This window comes from Mercenaria mercenaria, chromosome 3, assembly GCF_021730395.1.
Source record: "Mercenaria mercenaria strain notata chromosome 3, MADL_Memer_1, whole genome shotgun sequence".
Lineage (NCBI taxonomy): Eukaryota > Metazoa > Mollusca > Bivalvia > Venerida > Veneridae > Mercenaria > Mercenaria mercenaria.
Window position 1 is genome coordinate 49,776,545 of NC_069363.1, and position 20,126 is coordinate 49,796,670.

At 38.0% G+C, this 20,126-nt stretch overlaps 1 protein-coding gene across 1 annotated transcript in view; it reads right to left on the reverse strand.

The window, feature by feature from the left end:
• LOC123524859 (acyl-protein thioesterase 1-like) overlaps positions 1–20,126 on the reverse strand; it is a 58,770-nt gene that overhangs the window by 13,244 nt on the left and 25,400 nt on the right. The window contains exons 3-5 of the mRNA XM_053538442.1: positions 11,632–11,697; positions 10,985–11,032; positions 4,172–4,242 (exon numbers count right to left, since the gene is read on the reverse strand). Of these exons, the coding sequence (XP_053394417.1) occupies positions 4,172–4,242; positions 10,985–11,032; positions 11,632–11,697 (185 nt within the window). The remainder of the gene's footprint in view (positions 1–4,171; positions 4,243–10,984; positions 11,033–11,631; positions 11,698–20,126) is intronic.

Consider the following 20,126-nt stretch of genomic DNA (forward strand, 5'->3'; position numbering starts at 1 on the left):
AGTTGACCCAGTTTCAAACCTGACTTAGATATCATCAAGATGAACATTCTGACTAATTTTCATGAAGATCCATTCCAAATTATGGCCTCTAGAGAGGTCACATGGTTTTTCTATTTTTAGACCTACTGACCTAGTTTTTGATCATAGTTGACCCAGTTTCAAACTTGATCTAGATATCATCAAGATGAACATTCAGACCAACTTTCATACAGATCCCATGAAAAATATGGCCTCTAGAGAGGTCACAAGGTTTTTCTATTATTTGACCTACTGACCTAGTTATTGATGGCATGTGATCCAGTTTTAAACTTGACCTAGATATCATCAAGGTAAACATTCTGACCAATTTTCATGAAGATCCATTCACAAGTATGGCTTCTAGAGAGATCACAAGGTTTTCCTATTTTTAGACCTACTGACCTAGTTTTTGACCGCACGTGACCCAGTTTCGAACTTGACCTAGATATGATCAAGATGAACATTCAGACCAACTTACATACAGATCCCATGAAAAATATGGCCTTTAGAGAGGTCACAAGGTTTTTTATTATTTGACCTACTGACCTAGTTTTTGATGGCACATGACCCAGTTTCAAATTTGACCTAGATATCATCAAGTTGAACATACTGACCAACTTTCATGAAGATCCATTGAAAAATATGGCCTCTAGAGAGGTCACAAGGTTTTTCTATTTTTAGACCTACTGACCTAGTTTTGGAATGCATGTGACTCAGTTTCAAACTTGACCTAGATATCATCAAGATAAATATTCAGACCAACTTTCATACAGATCCCATGAAAAATATGGCCTCTAGAGAGGTCACAAGGTTTTTTTATTATTTGACCTACTGACCTAGTTTTTGAAGGCACATGACCCAGTTTCGAACTTGACCTAGATATCATCAAGGTGAACATTCTGACCAACTTTCATGAAGATCCATTGAAAAGTATGGCCTCTAGAGAGGTCACAAGGTTTTTCTATTTTTAGACCTACTGACCTAGTTTTGGACCGCATGTGACCCAGTTTCGAACTTGACCTAGATATCATCAAGATGAACATTCAGACCATCTTTCATAAAGATCCCATGAAAAATGTGACCTCTAGAGTGGTCACAAGCAAAAGTTTACGGACGACAGACGCTGCGCAATCACAAAAGCTCACCTTGTCACAAAGTGACATGTGAGCTAAAAACTAGGTAAGGTCTCTAAGGTAGAGTTATGATTCTTTGACACTGCACTTTTGAAGTTTCAATCAAATGCTATTAATACTTTTCAAGTAATGCTCTGGACAAGCCTTATTTGATTAAGGGAGATAATTAAACAAGAGGACCATGATGGTCCTGAATCGCTCACCTGTTCCCACATGACCCAGTTTTGAACTGAGTATGACGTTGTTTTTTCTATTATTTGACAAAGTGACCTAGTTTTTCAGCTCATGTGACCCAGTTTTGAACCTGACCTAGATATCATCAAGATAAAAATTCTGACCAATTTTCATGAAGATCCATTGAAAAATATTGCCTCTAGAGAGGTCAAAAGGTTTTTTTATTATCTGACCTACTGACCTAGTTATTGACCGCACGTGACCCAGTTTCGAACTTGACGTAGATATCATCAAGGTGAACATACTGACCAATTTTCATGAAGATTCATTTGAAAGTATGGCCTCTAGAGAGGTCACAAGGATTTTCTATTTTTAAACCTACTGACCTAGTTTTTGACCGCAGCTGACCCAGTTTCAAACTTGAACTAGATATCATCAAGATAAACTATCAGACCAACTTTCATACAGATCCCATGAAAAATATGGCCTCTAGAGAGGTCACAAGGTTTTGTTTATTTGACCAACTGACCTAGTTATTGACTGCATGTGACCCAGTTTCGAACTTGACCTAAATATTATCAAGGTGAACATTCTGAACAATTTTCATGAAGATCCATTTGAAAGTAGGGCCTCTAGAGAGGTCACAAAGTTTTTCTATTTTCAGACCTACTGACCTAGATTTTGACCACAGTTGACCCAGTTTCGAACCTGACCTAGATATCATCAAGATGAACATTCTGACCAACTTTCATACAGATCCCATGAAAAATACAGCCTCTAGAGAGGTCACAAGGTTTTTATATTATTGACCTACTGACCTAGTTATTGACCGCACGTGTCCCAGTTTCAAACCTGATCTAGATATCATCAAGGTGAACATTCTGACCAATTTTCATAAAGATCCATTCAAAAGTATGGCCTCTAGAGAGGTCACAAGGTTTTTCTATTTTTAGACCTACTGACGTAGTTTTTGACCGCACGTGACCCAGTTTCAAACTTGATCTAGATATCATCAAGGTGAACATCCAGACCAACTTTCATACATATATCTTGAAAAATATGGCCTCTAGAGAGGTCACAATGTTTTTCTATTATTTGACCTACTGACCTAGTTTTTGATGGCACATGACCCAGTTTCGAACTTGACCTAGATATTATCAAGTTGAACATTCTGACCAATTTTCATGAAGATCTTGTGAAAAATGTGGCCTCTAGAGAGGTCACAAGGATTTTCTATTTTTAGACCTACTGACCTAGTTTTTGACCGCAGTTGACCCAGTTTCAAACTTGAACTAGATATCATCAAGATAAACTATCAGACCAACTTTCTTACAGATCCCATGAAAAATATGGCCTCTAGAGAGGTCACAAGGTTTTTTTATTATTTGACCTACTGACCTAGTTATTGACCGCACGTGTCCCAGTTTCGAACCTGACCTAGATATCATCAAGGTGTACATTCTGAACAATTTTCATGAAGATCCATTTGAAAGTATGGCCTCTAGAGAGGTCACAAGGTTTTTCTATTTTTAGACCTACTGACCTAGATTTTGATCACAGTTGACCCAGTTTCGAACCTGACCTAGATATCATCAAGATGAACATTCAGACCAACTTTCATACAGATCCCACGAAAAATACAGCCTCTAGAGAGGTCACAAGGTTTTTTTATTATTTGACCTACTGACCTAGTTATTGACCGCACGTGTCCCAGTTTCGAACCTGACCTAGATATCATCAAGGTGTACATTCTGACCAATTTTCATGAAGATCCATTCAAAAGTATGGCCTCTAGAGAGGTCACAAGGTCTTTCTATTTTTAGACATACTGACCTAGTTTTTGACCGCACGTGACCCAGTTTCAAACCTGATCTAGATATCATCAAGGTGAACATCCAGACCAACTTTCATACATATATCTTGAAAAATATGGCCTCTAGAGAGGTCACAATGTTTTTCTATTATTTGACCTACTGACCTAGTTTTTGATGGCACATAATCCAGTTTCGAACTTGACCTAGATATCATCAAGTTGAACATTCTGACTAATTTTCATGAAGATCCATTGAAAAATGTGGCCTCCAGAGAGGTCACAAGATTTTTCTATTTTTAGACCTACTGACCTAGTTTTTGATCGCACGTGATCCAGTTTCGAACTTGACCTAGATATCATCAAGGTGAACATTCTGACCAATTTTCATAAAGACCCCATGAAAAATGTGACCTCTAGAGTGGTCACAAGCAAAAGTTTACGGACGGACGGACGGCGGACGCTGCGTGATCACAAAAGCTCACCTTGTCACTTCGTGACAGGTGAGCTAAAAACAAGGTAAGGTAGAGTTATTATTCTTTGACACTGCACTTTTGAAGTGACAATTAAATGCCATTTAATTTATTACTTTTCAAGTTATACTCTGGACAAAAGTGTGACGGACGGAGGGACGGACGGACAAACGGAGCATAACAAGAAACAGCTACCAAACACAGGTCAGCAGATATCTATATCTGTGTTAAAGACCATCATATTATATAGATCTGGTAGCCCCTTTGACCAACTAAGCAAATCTGCTTGAACACCTTTCAAGGAGGACCACCTAAGAAACATCCTGGCCAAATGTTATCAATTTCCAACAGTTTCAGATATGTAAGATGAACAAAATTATGATGGAAAGGTCAGACAGCCCACAGACAGTGAGTGACCACAATAGCTCATGGTTAGCTAAAAATGAAAAAACAACAACAAACAAACAGATTAATTTCACTCAACATATTTTTAAGTAATACAGAAAGCTACCGCAGTTGTAGTTCTTGTATCAGTACAAACAGAATTTAGATGTCCAACTTACAAGAATTTGCAGCCGCATTTATACCCGCATCGTCCTCTGGCCCTTGTGGCTCCAGTGACAAAATGTCATACCTACAATAAAACACATAAAATGATAAACTCCGAAATTCACATTAAGACCTATGAACCAAAGGCTGCAGAATATATTTTAATGGTCTGGCCACCGGTTCCAAATTAACAATTTAATAGGTTCATACTTTTTTTTATAAATTCACCAAATCATAAAAGCACTTCTATATCCTTGGTTTACCAATTATCGGTGTATTAATGATTGATATTCCACTATACACAACATTTAATTTATATGCTTACCAAAATTTATCTCATTTTAAAGAAAAATTATCTTATTTTCATTAAAAGTTAATTTTATTCACCTGGGAACGCATTTATCGGAAATATTAGGTCACATATTGACCGACCATGGTCGCCATCTTGGATGTTTACAGATATCAATTATCGGTGGAATTGTGGGAAATAATGCTACTGCACTAAACTTCCATCCAGATACATAAAAATAACAAGTAAACAAAGCTGGAAGTTCTGGCTACTGGATTATTTAATCTGCTGTGGAAAAGAAAAGTATATTCTAGCATACAAAATGAATAAAATAAATAAATGATATCACAAACAGCAATTTATCACATTTTTGTCAAAAATCACAGTTACACCAGACATATCACATTCAGTTAAACACAGTGGTGGTACAAAAACTCATCATGCCTCCTTAAAAACTTCACATCACAGCAGTATTTAAGGTGTGTCCAGTGGCCACACTTGTCACACTGTCCCCACTGCACAAGTTCCAGCGTGTACTTCAGGTTCATGGGCTCTGGCGTGAACTTTCCACAAACACAACAAAGATCTTCCTCAGCAATCTCACTGTGGGAGTCTTCCTCTGAGTCAAAAGTGTTACTGTCACCAGATGGACCAGGGATTGGTGACAATGGTGCTTTATTGACTCTCTTTTGTGTTTTTCTTCGGCACAACCTTCTCCCCAGATGGACCAGGTAATTCTGATGATGTTCCCTTCTTGTCTTTCTTGTTGACTTCAATTTTCTTTGGATGATCAACTGGAGTCATCAGCAACTTCTTTGATGGAGATGATATATCACCCATGATGGTAGGCTTCCTCTTTCTGGTACCTTTGTTTTCTCAAGCACTTTCAAGTTTTTTTTTCTTTCAAGGAATGATATAGACTCAGCAGGTTCACTGATTGGCTGTTCCTTGTTTTCAATGTAAATGGTGGATGGAGTAGTCTTTGCAGCTCCTATGGATGTCCGCTGTAGAGGATACACACCAGTCTTCTTGAAAGCACTTATGAGATTTTCTGCACAAACTCCTTTGTTGTATGCCTTGCTGGAGATTTCTGCTATATTGCAGCGGTTTATCTGCATCCCTGGGTTCCTGCGCATGTAAGCCTGGCACTCACTATGGTAGATGTTCTTAAGCGGTCCAAAGCAACCTACATCAAGGGGTTGTGTTACATGCGAGGTGTGCGGTGGCAACACAAAGAATACCACATTGTTTGCCTCTCCCCATGCAGAAAGTGTGAGGTTGACATGGGACTTGTGGCCGTCGAACAAAATCATGACAGGATGATCCTTGGTTGAAACGTGCTTAAGGAAGTGCTGTTCTAGGTATTCCATAAACACAGCAGAATTAGACCATCCGCTCTCTGTAACTGTACCGACTGATCCTGGAGAAGCCCCTGTCAAAAGGTCCTGGTTCCATCTCATCCCTGGGAATACATAGTATGGCGGTAATCTAATGCCTGCTGCACTTCCACTAGCAATGATTGTCACTGTTTTCCCCCTGTTTGAGGTTATGGCCTGAGGTGTTGTTCCCTTCATACATATAACATGGCGGGGGTTGTGCTCCATCATTAAACCCGTTTCATCAACATTCCAGATGAACTCTGGGTGGTTCTCAAGGTCATGCTTCTTCAACACTTTCGCCAGTTCACAAAAATACTTGTCCATGGTCTCATCTGAGGTACACTTTGCTCTAAGCACAGACAATTTCTGGGGTTTGGCTAAAGTTACATCTGGGTTCCGTCTTTTGAATCCCTTGTACCATGATGCTGCAAAATCTGGATCACTGTTTCTTCCTTCCTAAAGTAACAGCCCAATCAAATGCCAAGCAGAGAAATTCAGCACGGGTATAGCCATACCCTATGCTTGCCATGTAGCTTATATGTTCTACTAGTTTCTGCTCCTCCTGGGCAGTAAATGTTGGAGGCGGACCACTGCTGGGTAGATTTTCTTTCTCTCCTGTCACTGGCTGGAGCCCAAGGGTTCTATCACGCAGAGTGGACTCTGGTATACCATATAACCTGGCTGCCTTGTACACAGACATCCCAGAAGAGACTACATCTTTGTATGCCCTTGCTATCAGCCCAGTATCATACAGTCGCCTTCTCTTGGTAGCCTTGCCAATGGTTGGTAGCTGTAATGAAATAATAAAAAAAACTTACCACATGTACACAAAATTGAATGCATCTTTATTTCTCAGTTCTTAACAATGAAATGTCAGAAGTTTAGTTCAGTAGCATTGTTTATCAAAAAGGGCGCCAAAAAGCGTGTGCGCGAGGCAGTGCTCGATGACGTCATTTAGGCAGGGGGAATCCTTCTGTCAAATTTTTTTCTGAGGAATTATTCTTTATTCATCGACAGATATTGAAGTTTATCAGTAAAACAAATTAAAATAAACAAGAGCCATGTCAGACATGGCTAATCCCCCCACCGGGCATATCATAATTGAAGGATGTGGTCCGCATCAGGGGTTTTAAGATGTGGAAGAAAGAATAAGTCAGTAGTGAGGTGGTTTACTGCTAAATTTTATTAATTTTCATGAAGAGTATAACTATGATGTTTTTCTATATGGCTACTGTAAAAAGAAGGAATGGAAAGCTAACAGGGAACAAGAGTGCCAGAATGTCACAATATATGCCCGTCAAAGCAAATTTCTTTACTCTAGCAGCTGTATTTGCAACTGGAATGTTAATTTTGTGGTTGTTTAGTAACCATTGTAAGTCTTTTGTTTTTTAAAGTCCACAAAAAAACTCCTTACTAGGTAGAGATACCTTATATATAATAAAATTAATAAAATACACCTAAAACTGGAGAGTAAGTGTGACCTTGACCTTAGGCCTAGTGACCTGGATCTTGCGCATGACACTCCGTCTCGTGGTGGTAAACATTTGTGCCAAGTTATATCAAAATCCCTCAATGCATGAAGAAGAAATGCTCCGGACAAGGTTTTTATTCTTGTATCCTTTGACCTCTAAGTGTGACCTTGACCTTAGACCTAGGGACCTAGTTCTTGCATATGACACTCCGCATCGTGGTGGTAAACATTTGTGCCAAGATATATCAAAATCCCTCCATGCATGAAGAAGATATGCTCCGGACAAATTTCTTTAAGAAAATATGATAAAGGGGAATAACTCAAAAAATAGGCAAGGTAGAGTTATTGTTCTTGCACACTGCACTTCCTCCCAATGTGTTCTATCAGTGTATGAAGTTTGAAGAAAATCCCTCCAGTACTTTTGGGGTTATGCTCCGGACAAAATGTTTTAAGAAAATATGATAAAGGAGAATAACTCAAAAAATAGGCAAGGTAGAGTTATTGTTTTTGCACACTGCACTTCCTCCCAATGTGTTCTATCAGTGTATGAAGTTTGAAGAAAATCCCTCTAGTACTTTTGGAGTTATGCTCCGGACAAATTTTTTTTTGAAAATATGATAAAGGGGAATAACTCAAAAAATAGGCAAGGTAGAGTTATTGTTCTTGCACACTGCACTTCCTCCCAATGTGTTCTATCAGTGTATGAAGTTTGAAGAAAATCCCTCAAGTACTTTTGGAGTTGTGCTCCGGACAAATATCGTTGCGGACGCACGGACGGACGGACGCACGGACGGAGAGCATTTCTAATATCCCCTTCACCTTTGGTGGGGGGATAAACAAGAGGACCATGATGGTCCTGAATTGCTCACCTGTTCCAACATAACCCAGTTTTGAGTATGACGTCGTTTTTTCTATTATTTGACATAGTGATCTAGTTTTTGAGCTCATGTGACCCAGTTTTGAACTTGACCTAGATATTATCAAGATAAAAATTCTGACCAATTTTCATGAAGATCCATTGAAAAATATGGTCACTAGAGAGGTCACAAGGTTTTTCTATTATTTGAACTATTGACCTAGTTTTCGAAGGTACGTGACCCTGTTTTGAACTTTACCTAGATATCATCAAGGTGAACATTCTCACTAATTTTCATGAAGATCTCATGAAAAATATGGCCTCCAGAGAGGTCACAAGGGTTTTCTATTTTATATCTACTGGCCTAGTTTTTGACCGCACGTGACCCAGTTTCGAAAGTGACCTAGATATCATCAAGGTGAACATTCAGATCAATTTTCATGAAGATCCATTGAAAAATATGGCCTCTAGAGAGGTCAAAAGATTTTTCTAATTTTAGACCTACTGACCTAGTTTTTGTCCGCAGTTGACCCAGTTTCAAACTTGACCTAGATATCATCAAGATGAACATTCAGACCAACTTTTATACAGATCCCATGAAAAGTATGGCCTCTAGAGAGGTCACAAGGTTTTTTTATTATTTGACCTACTGACCTAGTTTTTTAAGGCACGTGACCCAGTTTCAAACTTGACATAGATATCATCAAGGTGAACATTCTGACCAATTTTCATGAAGATCCATTCAAGGGTATGGCCTCTAGAGAGGTCACAAGGTTTTTCTATTTTAAAACCTACTGACCTAGTTTTTGAGTGCAGTTGACCCAGTTTCAAACTTGACCTATATATCATCAAGATAAACATTCAGACCAACTTCCATACAGATCCCATGATAAATATGGCCTCTAGAGAGGTCACAACTTCTTTTCATTATTTGACCTTCTGACCTACTTTTTGACGGCACGTGATCCACTTTCAAAATTTACCTAGATATCATCAAGACAAACATTCTGACAAATTTTTATGGAGATCCATTCACAAGTATGGCCTCTAGAAAGGTCACAAGGTTTTTCAATTTTTAGACCTACTGACCTAGTTTTTGACCGCACATGACCCTGTTTCGAACTTGACCTAGATATCATCAAGATGAACATTCAGACTAACTTTCATACAGATCCCATGAAAAATATGGCCTTAAGAGAGGTCACAAGGTTTTTCTATTATTTGACCTACTGACCTAGTTTTTGAGGGCACATGACCCACTTTCGAACCTGACCTAGCTATCATCAAGATGAACATTCAGACCAACTTTCATACAGATCCCATGAAAAATATGGCCTCTAGAGAGGTCACAAGGTTTTTCTATTGTTGACCTACTGACCTAGTTTTTGATGGCACGTGACCCAGTTTCGAACTTGACCTAGATATCATCAAGATGAACATTCAGACCAACTTTCATACAGATCCCATGAAAATATGGCCTCTAGAGAGGTCAAAAGGTTTTTCTATTATTTCACCTACCGACCTAGTTTTTGATGGCACGTGACCCAGTTTCGAACTTGACCTTGATATCATCAAGATGAACATTCAGACCAACTTTCATGAAGATCTTGTGAAATATATGGCCTCTAGAGAGGTCACAAGGTTTTTCTATTTTTAGACCTACTGACCTAGTTTTTGATGGCACGTGACCCAGTTTTGAACTTGACCTAGATATCATCAAGGTGAACACTCTGACCAATTTTCACGAAGTTCTTGTGAAACATATGGCCTCTAGAGAGGTCACAAGGTTTTTCTATTTTTAGACCTACTGACCTAGTTTTTGAAGGCATGTGACCCAGTTTCGAACTTGACCTAGATATCATCAAGATGAACATTCTGACCAACTTTCATAAAGATCCCACAAAAAATGTGACCTCTAGAGTGGTCACAAGCAAAAGTTTACGGACGGACGGACTGACGGACGCACGTACGACGGACGACGGACGCCGCGCGATCACAAAAGCTCACCTTGTCACTTTGTGACAGGTGAGCTAAAAATACATTTTCAATCAATTCATATACAATAAATATGTAACTTACCCTTAGGAAGGACATATTTCACGGAAGAATCACGTTGAGGAATATCCTGTAACTTTGTAAACAAAGAATTCCGGAAGTGCTCTTCAGGAAGTAAATATTCGGGATTTTCGAATTGCACCGTTAATCGGTAACCACCGATAATAAGTAAAGTGGGGATACATTGATGCTGCCCCACTTAAATTGTTAAAAAATGCTTCTGTGACTCCAAATTACTTGGTACAGCATTTTTAACCAAACTTTTAAGCCATCATTCTGCTTGCCATTCAAGCCCTACCACCATTGACTACCATCAAAACAGTCATGAGCCTGATATCATCACCGTGGCAAGCAGGTACTTTTCTAGACGTCTGATTACAAGAACACATCATGTGTAACACAAGCACTTACTCTTTTATTTGCAAAGGTTATTTTTTTTTCACTTACGAAGGACCAGTGTTAGTAAGAAGTGGGGAATGTAAACTGACTACCATCAAATAACTTTGATTTTCAACTTCATTTACATGAATTATATTACAAGCAAAGCTAACTGAAAATATTTTCTAAATGTGTTGTGATGTCTCAATTTTGGGCTTTCTACAATTTATGCTCAACAGACTTTGGGGTTTATGCTGGATACCCATATACAATCCCCTAAACCGATTCACCCGCAGTGAATTCTCTACTTACTGATTCAACTATAGATACTGTTTTTTTTTTCTAAAATCAGAAACAATTAGTTTTCCTGTTTTCTGAACTTTCTGAACATTTTTCTTACATGAAGGCATTTGCATCCCACCATTCAATGTCACTGGTATTACTGGCCTAGAAAATAAAATGTTATCATACAGGAAAAGAAATGAATTTTTCTAACTTAGATCATTTATTTGTATTCAGTTTCCATAGCATCCAAAACCAGTCAGTCAGTCGGTCTCTTGCTATATATCAACTTATCCACTCGTGCCAAGTAATATCATAATCCCTTGATGGATGACAGAGTTATGGACCAGGCACAAAAAAGCGGCAGGATGGACAGATGGAAAAGTGCAATCCTGTAGTTGCCAAAACTGGTTTTCAATCACTATGGGACTAATAATGAGCTCAGTGGTAATAGTTGTAAATTCTTGTTACCACATCAAAGTAGGAAAGATTTACCTGCACATTCACCCTTGATTATATGCATGCAACACATTATATATTTAGTGAGCTTAAAATTATAATTATAGAAAATCTCTATTTTTGCTACATATTCAATAACGTTAATCGATGGAATAACTTTTCTGTATTACTTGAAAAGAGCACTGAATAACGGATATCAGTGTCAATATCACATATTCAAATGTTTTAAATTATTTAAAATGAATTAATTAAATACCTTTTAAGATAAACCTAATCTGCTGTAAAATCAAAGAGAAATAACTTACGCTGTAGGACATATACATTTTATATTCTTCAATTTCAACTGCCTAAATATTTGTGACCATCCTTCCCTGTAATCAAAACAACAAAAAATATGAGCCGCGCCATGAGAAAACCAACATTAATGCTTTTGCAACCAGCATGGATCCAGACCAGCCTCGCACATCTGTGCAGTCTGGTTAGGATCCATGCTGTTCGCTTTCAAAGCCTATTGAAATTATAGAAAACCGTTAGCAAACAGCATGGATCCTGACTGCGTGGATGTGCAGGCTGGTCTGGATCCATGCTGGTCGCAAATGCACTATGTTTGTTTTCTCAAGGTGCGGCTCATAATTATAGGCTATAGACAACATTAAAAGCAGGACAGCTAAATCACTTTTAAAGTCTCAAAAATATATATAAAACATGGGGTTTTGAACTACATTGAAATTCAAAGTTAATGGAATTATCACTATAATGATAGTGTATACTGCAAGGATATCATTATCAAAGGAAGACAGTTTATTTAATCAACAAACAAGAGCTGTCTCCATAGGATGACATATGCCCCCGATGGCACTCTGAATGAGAAGTTATGGCCGATGTTAGAGTTTAGGACCTTTGACCTACGGAGCTGGGTCTTGCGCGCGACACGTCGTCTTACTGTGTCACACATTCATGCGTAGTTATTTTAAAATCCATGCATGAATGACAAAGATATGGACCGGACACGCCCATCAATGCACTATCATGAAAAATGACCTTTAACTTCTAAGTGTGACCTTGACCTTTGAGCCACGGACCTGGGTCTTGCGCGCGACACGTCGTCTTACTGTGGTACACATTCATGCCAAGTAATTTGAAAATCCATCCATGGTTGACAAAGATATGGACCGGACACGCCCATCAATGCACAATCCTTTAAAGTCTAAGTGTGACCATGACCTTTGAGCTACGGACCTGGGTCTTGCGCGCGACACGTCATCTTACTGTGGTACACATTCAAGCCAAGTTATTTGAAAATCTATCCATTGATGACAAAGATATGGACCGGACACGCCCATCAATGCACTATCCTTTAATGTCTAAGTGTGACCTTGACCTTTGAGCTACGGACCTGGGTCTTGCGCGTGACACGTTGTCTTACTGTGGTACACATTCATGCCAAGTTATTTGAAAATCCATCCATCGATGACAAAGATATGGACCGGACACGCCCATCAATGCACTATCCTTTAATGTCTAAGTGTGACCTTGACCTTTGAGCTACGGACCTGGGTCTTGCGCGCGACATGTCGTCTTACTGTGGTACACATTCATGCCAAGTTATTTGAAAATCCATCCATCGATGACAAAGATATGGACCGGACACGAAAATTGCGGACAGACTGACAGACCGACAGACTGACAGACGGTTCAAAAACTATATGCCTCCCTTCGGGGGCATAAAAATTCATGAAGTATACTTAAATAAAGTATAATTAGTATATCAATGGTCTCCAATCATTCAAATATGCCCAAACTAGTGAATTTGTTTCTTTTTTGTTGGGTTTAACATTGCACTGACACAATATAGCAAAACTAGTGAAAGTTATTCTGGAAAAGGAAATTAAATTTTCTTAAAATGATGCCGAAATCTAAAGTACAAATTGTCATTTCATCTCCTTATTCTAGTTTAAATGAGAGATGTCAAAGCTAGATTCACATTTTGCACATTTTTCATTCACTAATGGCCACCGGTTCCAAATTAACAATTTAATAGGTCCATACTTTTTTTTAAAAATTCACCAAATCATTAAAGAAGAGGGCCTCAGTGGTCCAAGGTTACTCATCTGAGTTCCACAGATTTTGGTATTGGGTCACACATGGAAAATATCTATGAAATTATTTTGAAATTTTTCTAACAAAAATATTTTTTAAGTTTGCACTATCTGCATAATAGGAAATACATGTACTACATATAACTGGATCTATCACTATACATGATCATTACCCTCAGAAATCACTCTGATACTGGGAAATTAAAATGTTGTGATCATGACACTTGACATTCAAGTGTGACATTGATAATGAACTCTGTGAACTCGATTGTGAACTATGCACGTTGTCTTGATGAGGCTAACAATTAATATTCGAGCTATTTGATCTTTAGCCTCTAAGTCTGACCTTGACCTTTGTCCAAGTGACTTGGCTTGTGAACTCTGCATGCCCTCTTGATGAGATTAAATAAGTGATTATAGTTTTATGAAAATCCTTCCAATGGTTAAGAAGAGATGGAGCAGACACAAATTTGAGTTATTTGACCTTTGACCTTTCGGTGTGAACTTGACCTTGATCCTAGTGTTCTGGAATTTTTACTCAGTCTCTACAAGTCATTTGGGATGTAAATATTTAATGTTAGTTTTACAAAAAATCTTCTAAGCAGTTAAGAAGAATTCATTAGACCTTTGGCCTCCAAATGTTACCTTGACCTTGGACCAAGTAACCTGGTATATGTACTTTGCACACTATCTTGATAAGGTAAACAACTCGGCCGGTGCTAGTTTTATGAAAACTTCAATGTGGTTTTGACAATATGGAGCAGACATGAAGTTAAGCTATTCGACTTAAACCTAAAAGTATGACCTTGACCTTTGACTGAGTGACCTGGGTTGTGCGGTCTGCAAACTGTTTTGATGAGTTAAAGAAGAGATGCTAGTTAAATTTATTTATTTATTTGGGTTTTAACGGTGCACCAACACAGTATAGTTTATATGGCACCAAACAGGACTACAAATTTTGGTTCCACATCTCATTTACATCGAAATAAAAACATGAGGTATGGAATCAAAATTTGCATACCTGCTGGAGTCACAGAGTTACTGCAAAACCAAGTGTTAAGACCCTTTTAGTCGCCTCTTACAATCATGCAAGGGTAAGGCAGTGGTTCCAATTCTTTTCATACACAGATCGTCCCAGAACCACATGGGGCGCTGCTAGTTAAATGCAAATGCAAATCTTCCAAGCAGTTTAGACAATTTTAGCTATTTGACCTTTGATTTCAGTGAGACCTTGACCTTGGATGGAGGGCCCTAATGACCTTGATTGTGCACTCTGCACCTTGTTTTGACGAGGTTAACAACATATGCTAGTTTTATGAAAATCTTCAAAGCAGTTCAGAGAATAAGGAGCTGACACAAGGTTCAGCTATTTGACCTTTGACCTTGGCCCATGACCTAGAGACCTGGGTTGTGTGCTTGCCCTGCTGTCTTGATGAGGTTAATTACTGATGCAAGTTTTATGAAAACCTTCCAACTAAGAGCAGACACAAATTACAAATAAAATGACCAATGGATGGACAGATGACAGATGCCACCACATAATATGACTGTATTCTAAAATCTGCCAATAAAAAAGCTAAATACAGCTGCAAATATACTCTAAGTAATATTTTGGGATGTGCACAGTCACTACAGCACTTTTCTTTGTATGACGACATCACAAAAACAAAAAGTAAATGTTTTTAAAACAAGAGATCTGCCAAGCCCGAAGGGTTACATCAGAGGATGGGAGCAAAATTTTAAGAACTTGACTGTTGAAGCCCAAAGGACAGGAACAACAAAGGGAAGAAATTAAAAAAAATAATTCTAAGTCCTTCTTTAGAATTACTTCCCTCTGATGTTACTATAAATAGCTTATATTGTTACTTTTTCATTACTAGTAGTACAGAAAAATCGAGACCACTTTTCTGTAGTACAACTACAACATGCATGTTACATCCAATTTTGCGGTGTTTTTTAACCTAAGGGATCTGCCAAACAAGAGGACCATGATGGTCCTGAATCGCTCACCTCTTCCCACATGATCTAGTTTTGAGTATGACGTCGTTTTTTCTATTATTTGACATAGTGACCTAGTTTTTGAGCTCATGTGACCCAGTTTTGAACTTGACCTAGATATTATCAAGATAAAAATTCTGACCAATTTTCATGAAGATCCATTGAGAAATATGGTCTCTAGAGAGGTCACAAGGTTTTTCAATTATTTGACCTATTGACCTAGTTTTTAAGGCACGTGACCCAGTTTAAAACTTGACCTAGATATCATCAAGGTGAACATTCTGACCAATTTTCATGAAGATCCATTCAAGGGTATGGCCTCTAGAGAGGTCACAAGGTTTTTCTATTTCAAGACCTACTGACCTAGTTTTTGATCGCAGTTGACCCAGTTTCAAACTTAACCTAGATATCATCAAGATAAACATTCAGACCAACTTTCATACAGATCCCATGAAAAATATGGCCTCTAGAGAGGTAACAACATTTTTTCATTATTTGACCTACTGACCTACTTTTTGAGGGCATGTGACCCACTTTCAAACTTGACCTAGATATCATCAAGATGAACATTCTGACCAATTTTTATGGAGATCCATTCACAAGTATGGCCTCTAGACAGGTCACAAGGTTTTTCTATTTTTAGACCTACTGACCTAGTTTTTGACCGCACATGACCCTGTTTCGAACTTGACCTAGATATCATCAAGATGAACATTCAGACCAACTTTCATGAAGATCCATTGAAAAATATGGCCTTTAGAGAGGTCACAAGGTTTTTCTATTATTTGACCTACTGACCTAGTTTTTGATGGCACGTGACCCACTTTTAAACCTGACCTAGATATCATCAAGATGAACATTCAGACCAGCTTTCATACAGATCCCATGGAAAATATGGCCTCTAGAGAGGTCACAAGGTTTTTCTATTATTTGCCCTACTGACCTAGTTTTTGACAGCACGTGACCCACTTTCAAAATTGACTTAGATATCATCAAGGTGAACATTCTGACCAATTTTCATGAAGATTTCATGAAATATATGGCCTCTAGAGAGGTCACAAGGTTTTTCTATTTTTAGACCTACTGACCTAGTTTTTGACCGCACGTGACCCAGTTTTGAACTTGACCTAGATATCATCAAGATGAACATTCAGACCAACTTTCATACAGATCCCTTGAAAAATATGGCCTTTAGAGAGGTCACAAGGTTTTTTTATTATTTGACCTACTGACCTAGTTTTTGATGGCACGTGAATCAGTTTCGAACTTGACCTAGATATCATCAAGGTGAACGTTCTGACCAATTTTCATGAAGATCTTGTGAAATATATGGCCTCTAGAAAGGTCACAAGGTTTTTCTATTTTTAGACCTACTGACCTAGTTTTTGACCGCAGTTGACCCAGTTTCGAACTTGACCTAGATATCATCAAGATGAACATTCAGACCAGCTTTCATACAGATCCCATGAAAATATGGCCTCTAGAGAGGTCACAAGGTTTTTCTATTATTTGACCTACTGACCTAGTTTTTGACGGCACGTGACCCAGTTTTGAACTTGACCTAGATATCATCAAGGTGAACGTTCTGACCAACTTTCATGCAGATCTTGTAAAATATATGGCCTCTAGAGAGGTCACAAGGTTTTTCTATTTTTAGACCTACTGACCTAGTTTTTGAAGGCACGTGACCCAGTTTCGAACTTGATCTAGATATCATCAAGGTGAACATTCTGACTAATTTTCATGAAGATCCATTGAAAAATATGGCCTCTAGAGAGGTCACAAGGTTTTTCTATTTTTAGACCTACTGACCTAGTTTTTGATGGCACGTGACCCAGTTTCGAACTTGACCTAGAATTTACCAAGATGAACATTTTGACCAACTTTCATAAAGATCCCATGAAAACTGTGACCTCTAGAGTGGTCACAAGCAAAAGTTTACGGACGACTGACGCTGCGCGATCACAAAAGCTCACCTTGTCACTATGTGACAGGTGAGCTAATAAAAACAAGAGCGCTGCAATGCAAAGCAATATACACAAAGCAAAGTCATATATGACCTTTGACCCCTAAGTGTGACCTTGACCTTGAAGCGAGTCATCCGAAACATGCGCTCTGCACATTGTCTCGATGTGGTGAACATTCGTGCCAAGTTTCTTTGAAATCCTTAAAGGGGTTCAAGAGTTACAGAGCGGACAAAAAATTGCTAATGGACGGACACCGGGGGTATAACATAATCGACCCTTTGGGCGTATAAATATGAATTCTTCCTATAACAGTAATATAAAACAAAGGTATTTCTCATCTTACTTTCAAAATAAAACCAATGCCAATACGGCATTAAGGCTAGTCAAAAATTTTTGTTTTTGATGATCTCAAATGAACAAATATTCAATTTTTTTTCCTTGGTGTAGTGAGATATGCTATAAACATATTGCAAAAGATGCAACATTATCCAAACAATTGAAACATCAACGTAAACCATTTTTGTTCCCTTTTTTAATGCTAATGATTATACTTGATATTACAACCAATGAACCTAACTCATTCTGCGTCAGAAAATGCTAGGTTGTACTATCAAAGCATTCAACATTTGCATAATCTGTTTATAAATGTTCACATAACAGTGGCAACACAGACACAGTTTAATGTTAAGCTACTTGTGTTGTTCAAATCAATCATTTCAGCAGCATGAGGATTCCATGTACAGAGAGTCTCTAGGGAGGCTGGTTCATTATCTTCCTGTTCATACTTAAATTGCACAACAGATTTACAATTGCCACAATCTGAATGTTTAGGACATCCCAATATGAGAAGCTGGGTCCATGGAGCAATACTTAACAAATGTATAAATCCATACTGCTTCGAATGTAAGAAACACTAAAATTCAAAGTCGACAGATTGTGAAATCCATAATTCTTTTTTGATAATTAGGGGGAAAAAATCAAACATTTCAACAGTTTAGCCATTAACCCTTTACCCCATATAGATACAACAGTATTGGTTATTGATATTGATAACCAATACACTAAGTAGCATTATCTGTACACCATCCCAGGTTATTGGAGAAAAAATGTAAAATTTATACCTGTGTTACTCAGTTCAAAATTAGTCTATGAATACTTTTTTTAACCATTTAGTATCCAATATACTTCATTTTCAGAATTAAATTTTCTTTCTGATGGTATATTTTTCATGGAAGTGTCTAGGGGTACGGATCCGTACCTCTAGAATCTGATTCTAGAGGTACGGATCCGTACCTCTAGGCAAGCCTGCTAGGGGTTTTCTAGGGGTACGGACCTCCTTTTTCTAGAGATTTAAAGGTTATTTATAACTTAAATTTTGTTGAAAATGAAATAACAAATAATACTTAACCAGTCTTCACTTTAAACTTGGATCCAATTGGTTTACAGATACCAGCATTCACCCCGATTGTTTACCTTCTCTTTCAAAACCTAAATAACCGAGGAACTCCAAATGAATACACTGTTCGTGCCGATTAGTTTGTTGTAAAGTAAACTGTTGATAACAGCTAGATTAAATGAATCTATCCCTTAAAACAAGAGGGCCATGAAGGCCCTGTATCGCTCACCTGACCTATTGACCTAAAGATCATCAAGATCAACATTCTGACCAAGTTTCATTAAGATATGGTCATAAATGTAGCCTCTAAAGTGTTAACTAGCTTTTCCTTTGATTTGACCAGGTGACCTAGTTTTTGCCCCCACATGACCCAGATTTAAACTTGACCTAAAGATCACCAAGATTAACATTCTGATTAAGTTTCAAGAAGATACAGTCATAAATGTGGCCTCTAGAGTGTTAACAAGCTTTTCCTTTGATTTGACCTAGTGACCTAGTTTTTTAACACACCTGACCCAGATTTAAACTTGACCTATAGATCATCAAGATTAACATTCTGACCAAGTTTCATTAAGATATGGTCATAAATGTGACCTCTAAAGTGTTAACTAGCTATTCCTTTTATTTGACCCCCGTGACCTAGTTTTTGACCCGACATGACCCAGATTCGAACTTGACCTAAAGACCATCAAGTTTAACATTCTGACTAAGTTTCATGAAGATAGAGTCATAAATGTGGCCTCTAGAGTGTTAACAAGCTTTTCCTTTGATATGACCTAGTGACCTAGTTTTTGACTCCATCTGACCCAGATTTAAACTTGACCTAAAGATCATCAAGATTAACATTCTGACCAAGTTTCATTAAGATATGGTCATAAATGTGGCCTCTACAGTGTTAATTAGCTTTTCCTTTGATTTGACCTGGTGACCTAGTTTTTGACCCGACATGACGCAGATTCAAATTTGTCCTAAAGATCATCAAGTTTAACATTCTGACTAAGTTTCATGAAGATATAGTCATAAATGTGGCCTCTAGAGTGTTAACAAGCTTTTCCTTTGATATGACCTAGTGACCTAGTTTTTGACCCCACCTGACCCAGATTTGAAATTGAGCTATAGATCATCAAGATTAACATTTTGACCAAGTTTCATTAAGATATGGTCATAAATGTGGCCTCTACAGTGTAAACTAGCTTTTCATTTGATTTGGCTTGGTGACCTAGTTTTTTATCCTACATGACCCAGATTCAAACTGGACTTTAAGATCATCAATATTAACAATCTGACCAAGTTTCATGAAGATACAGTCATAAATGCGGCTTCTACAGTGTTAACAAGCT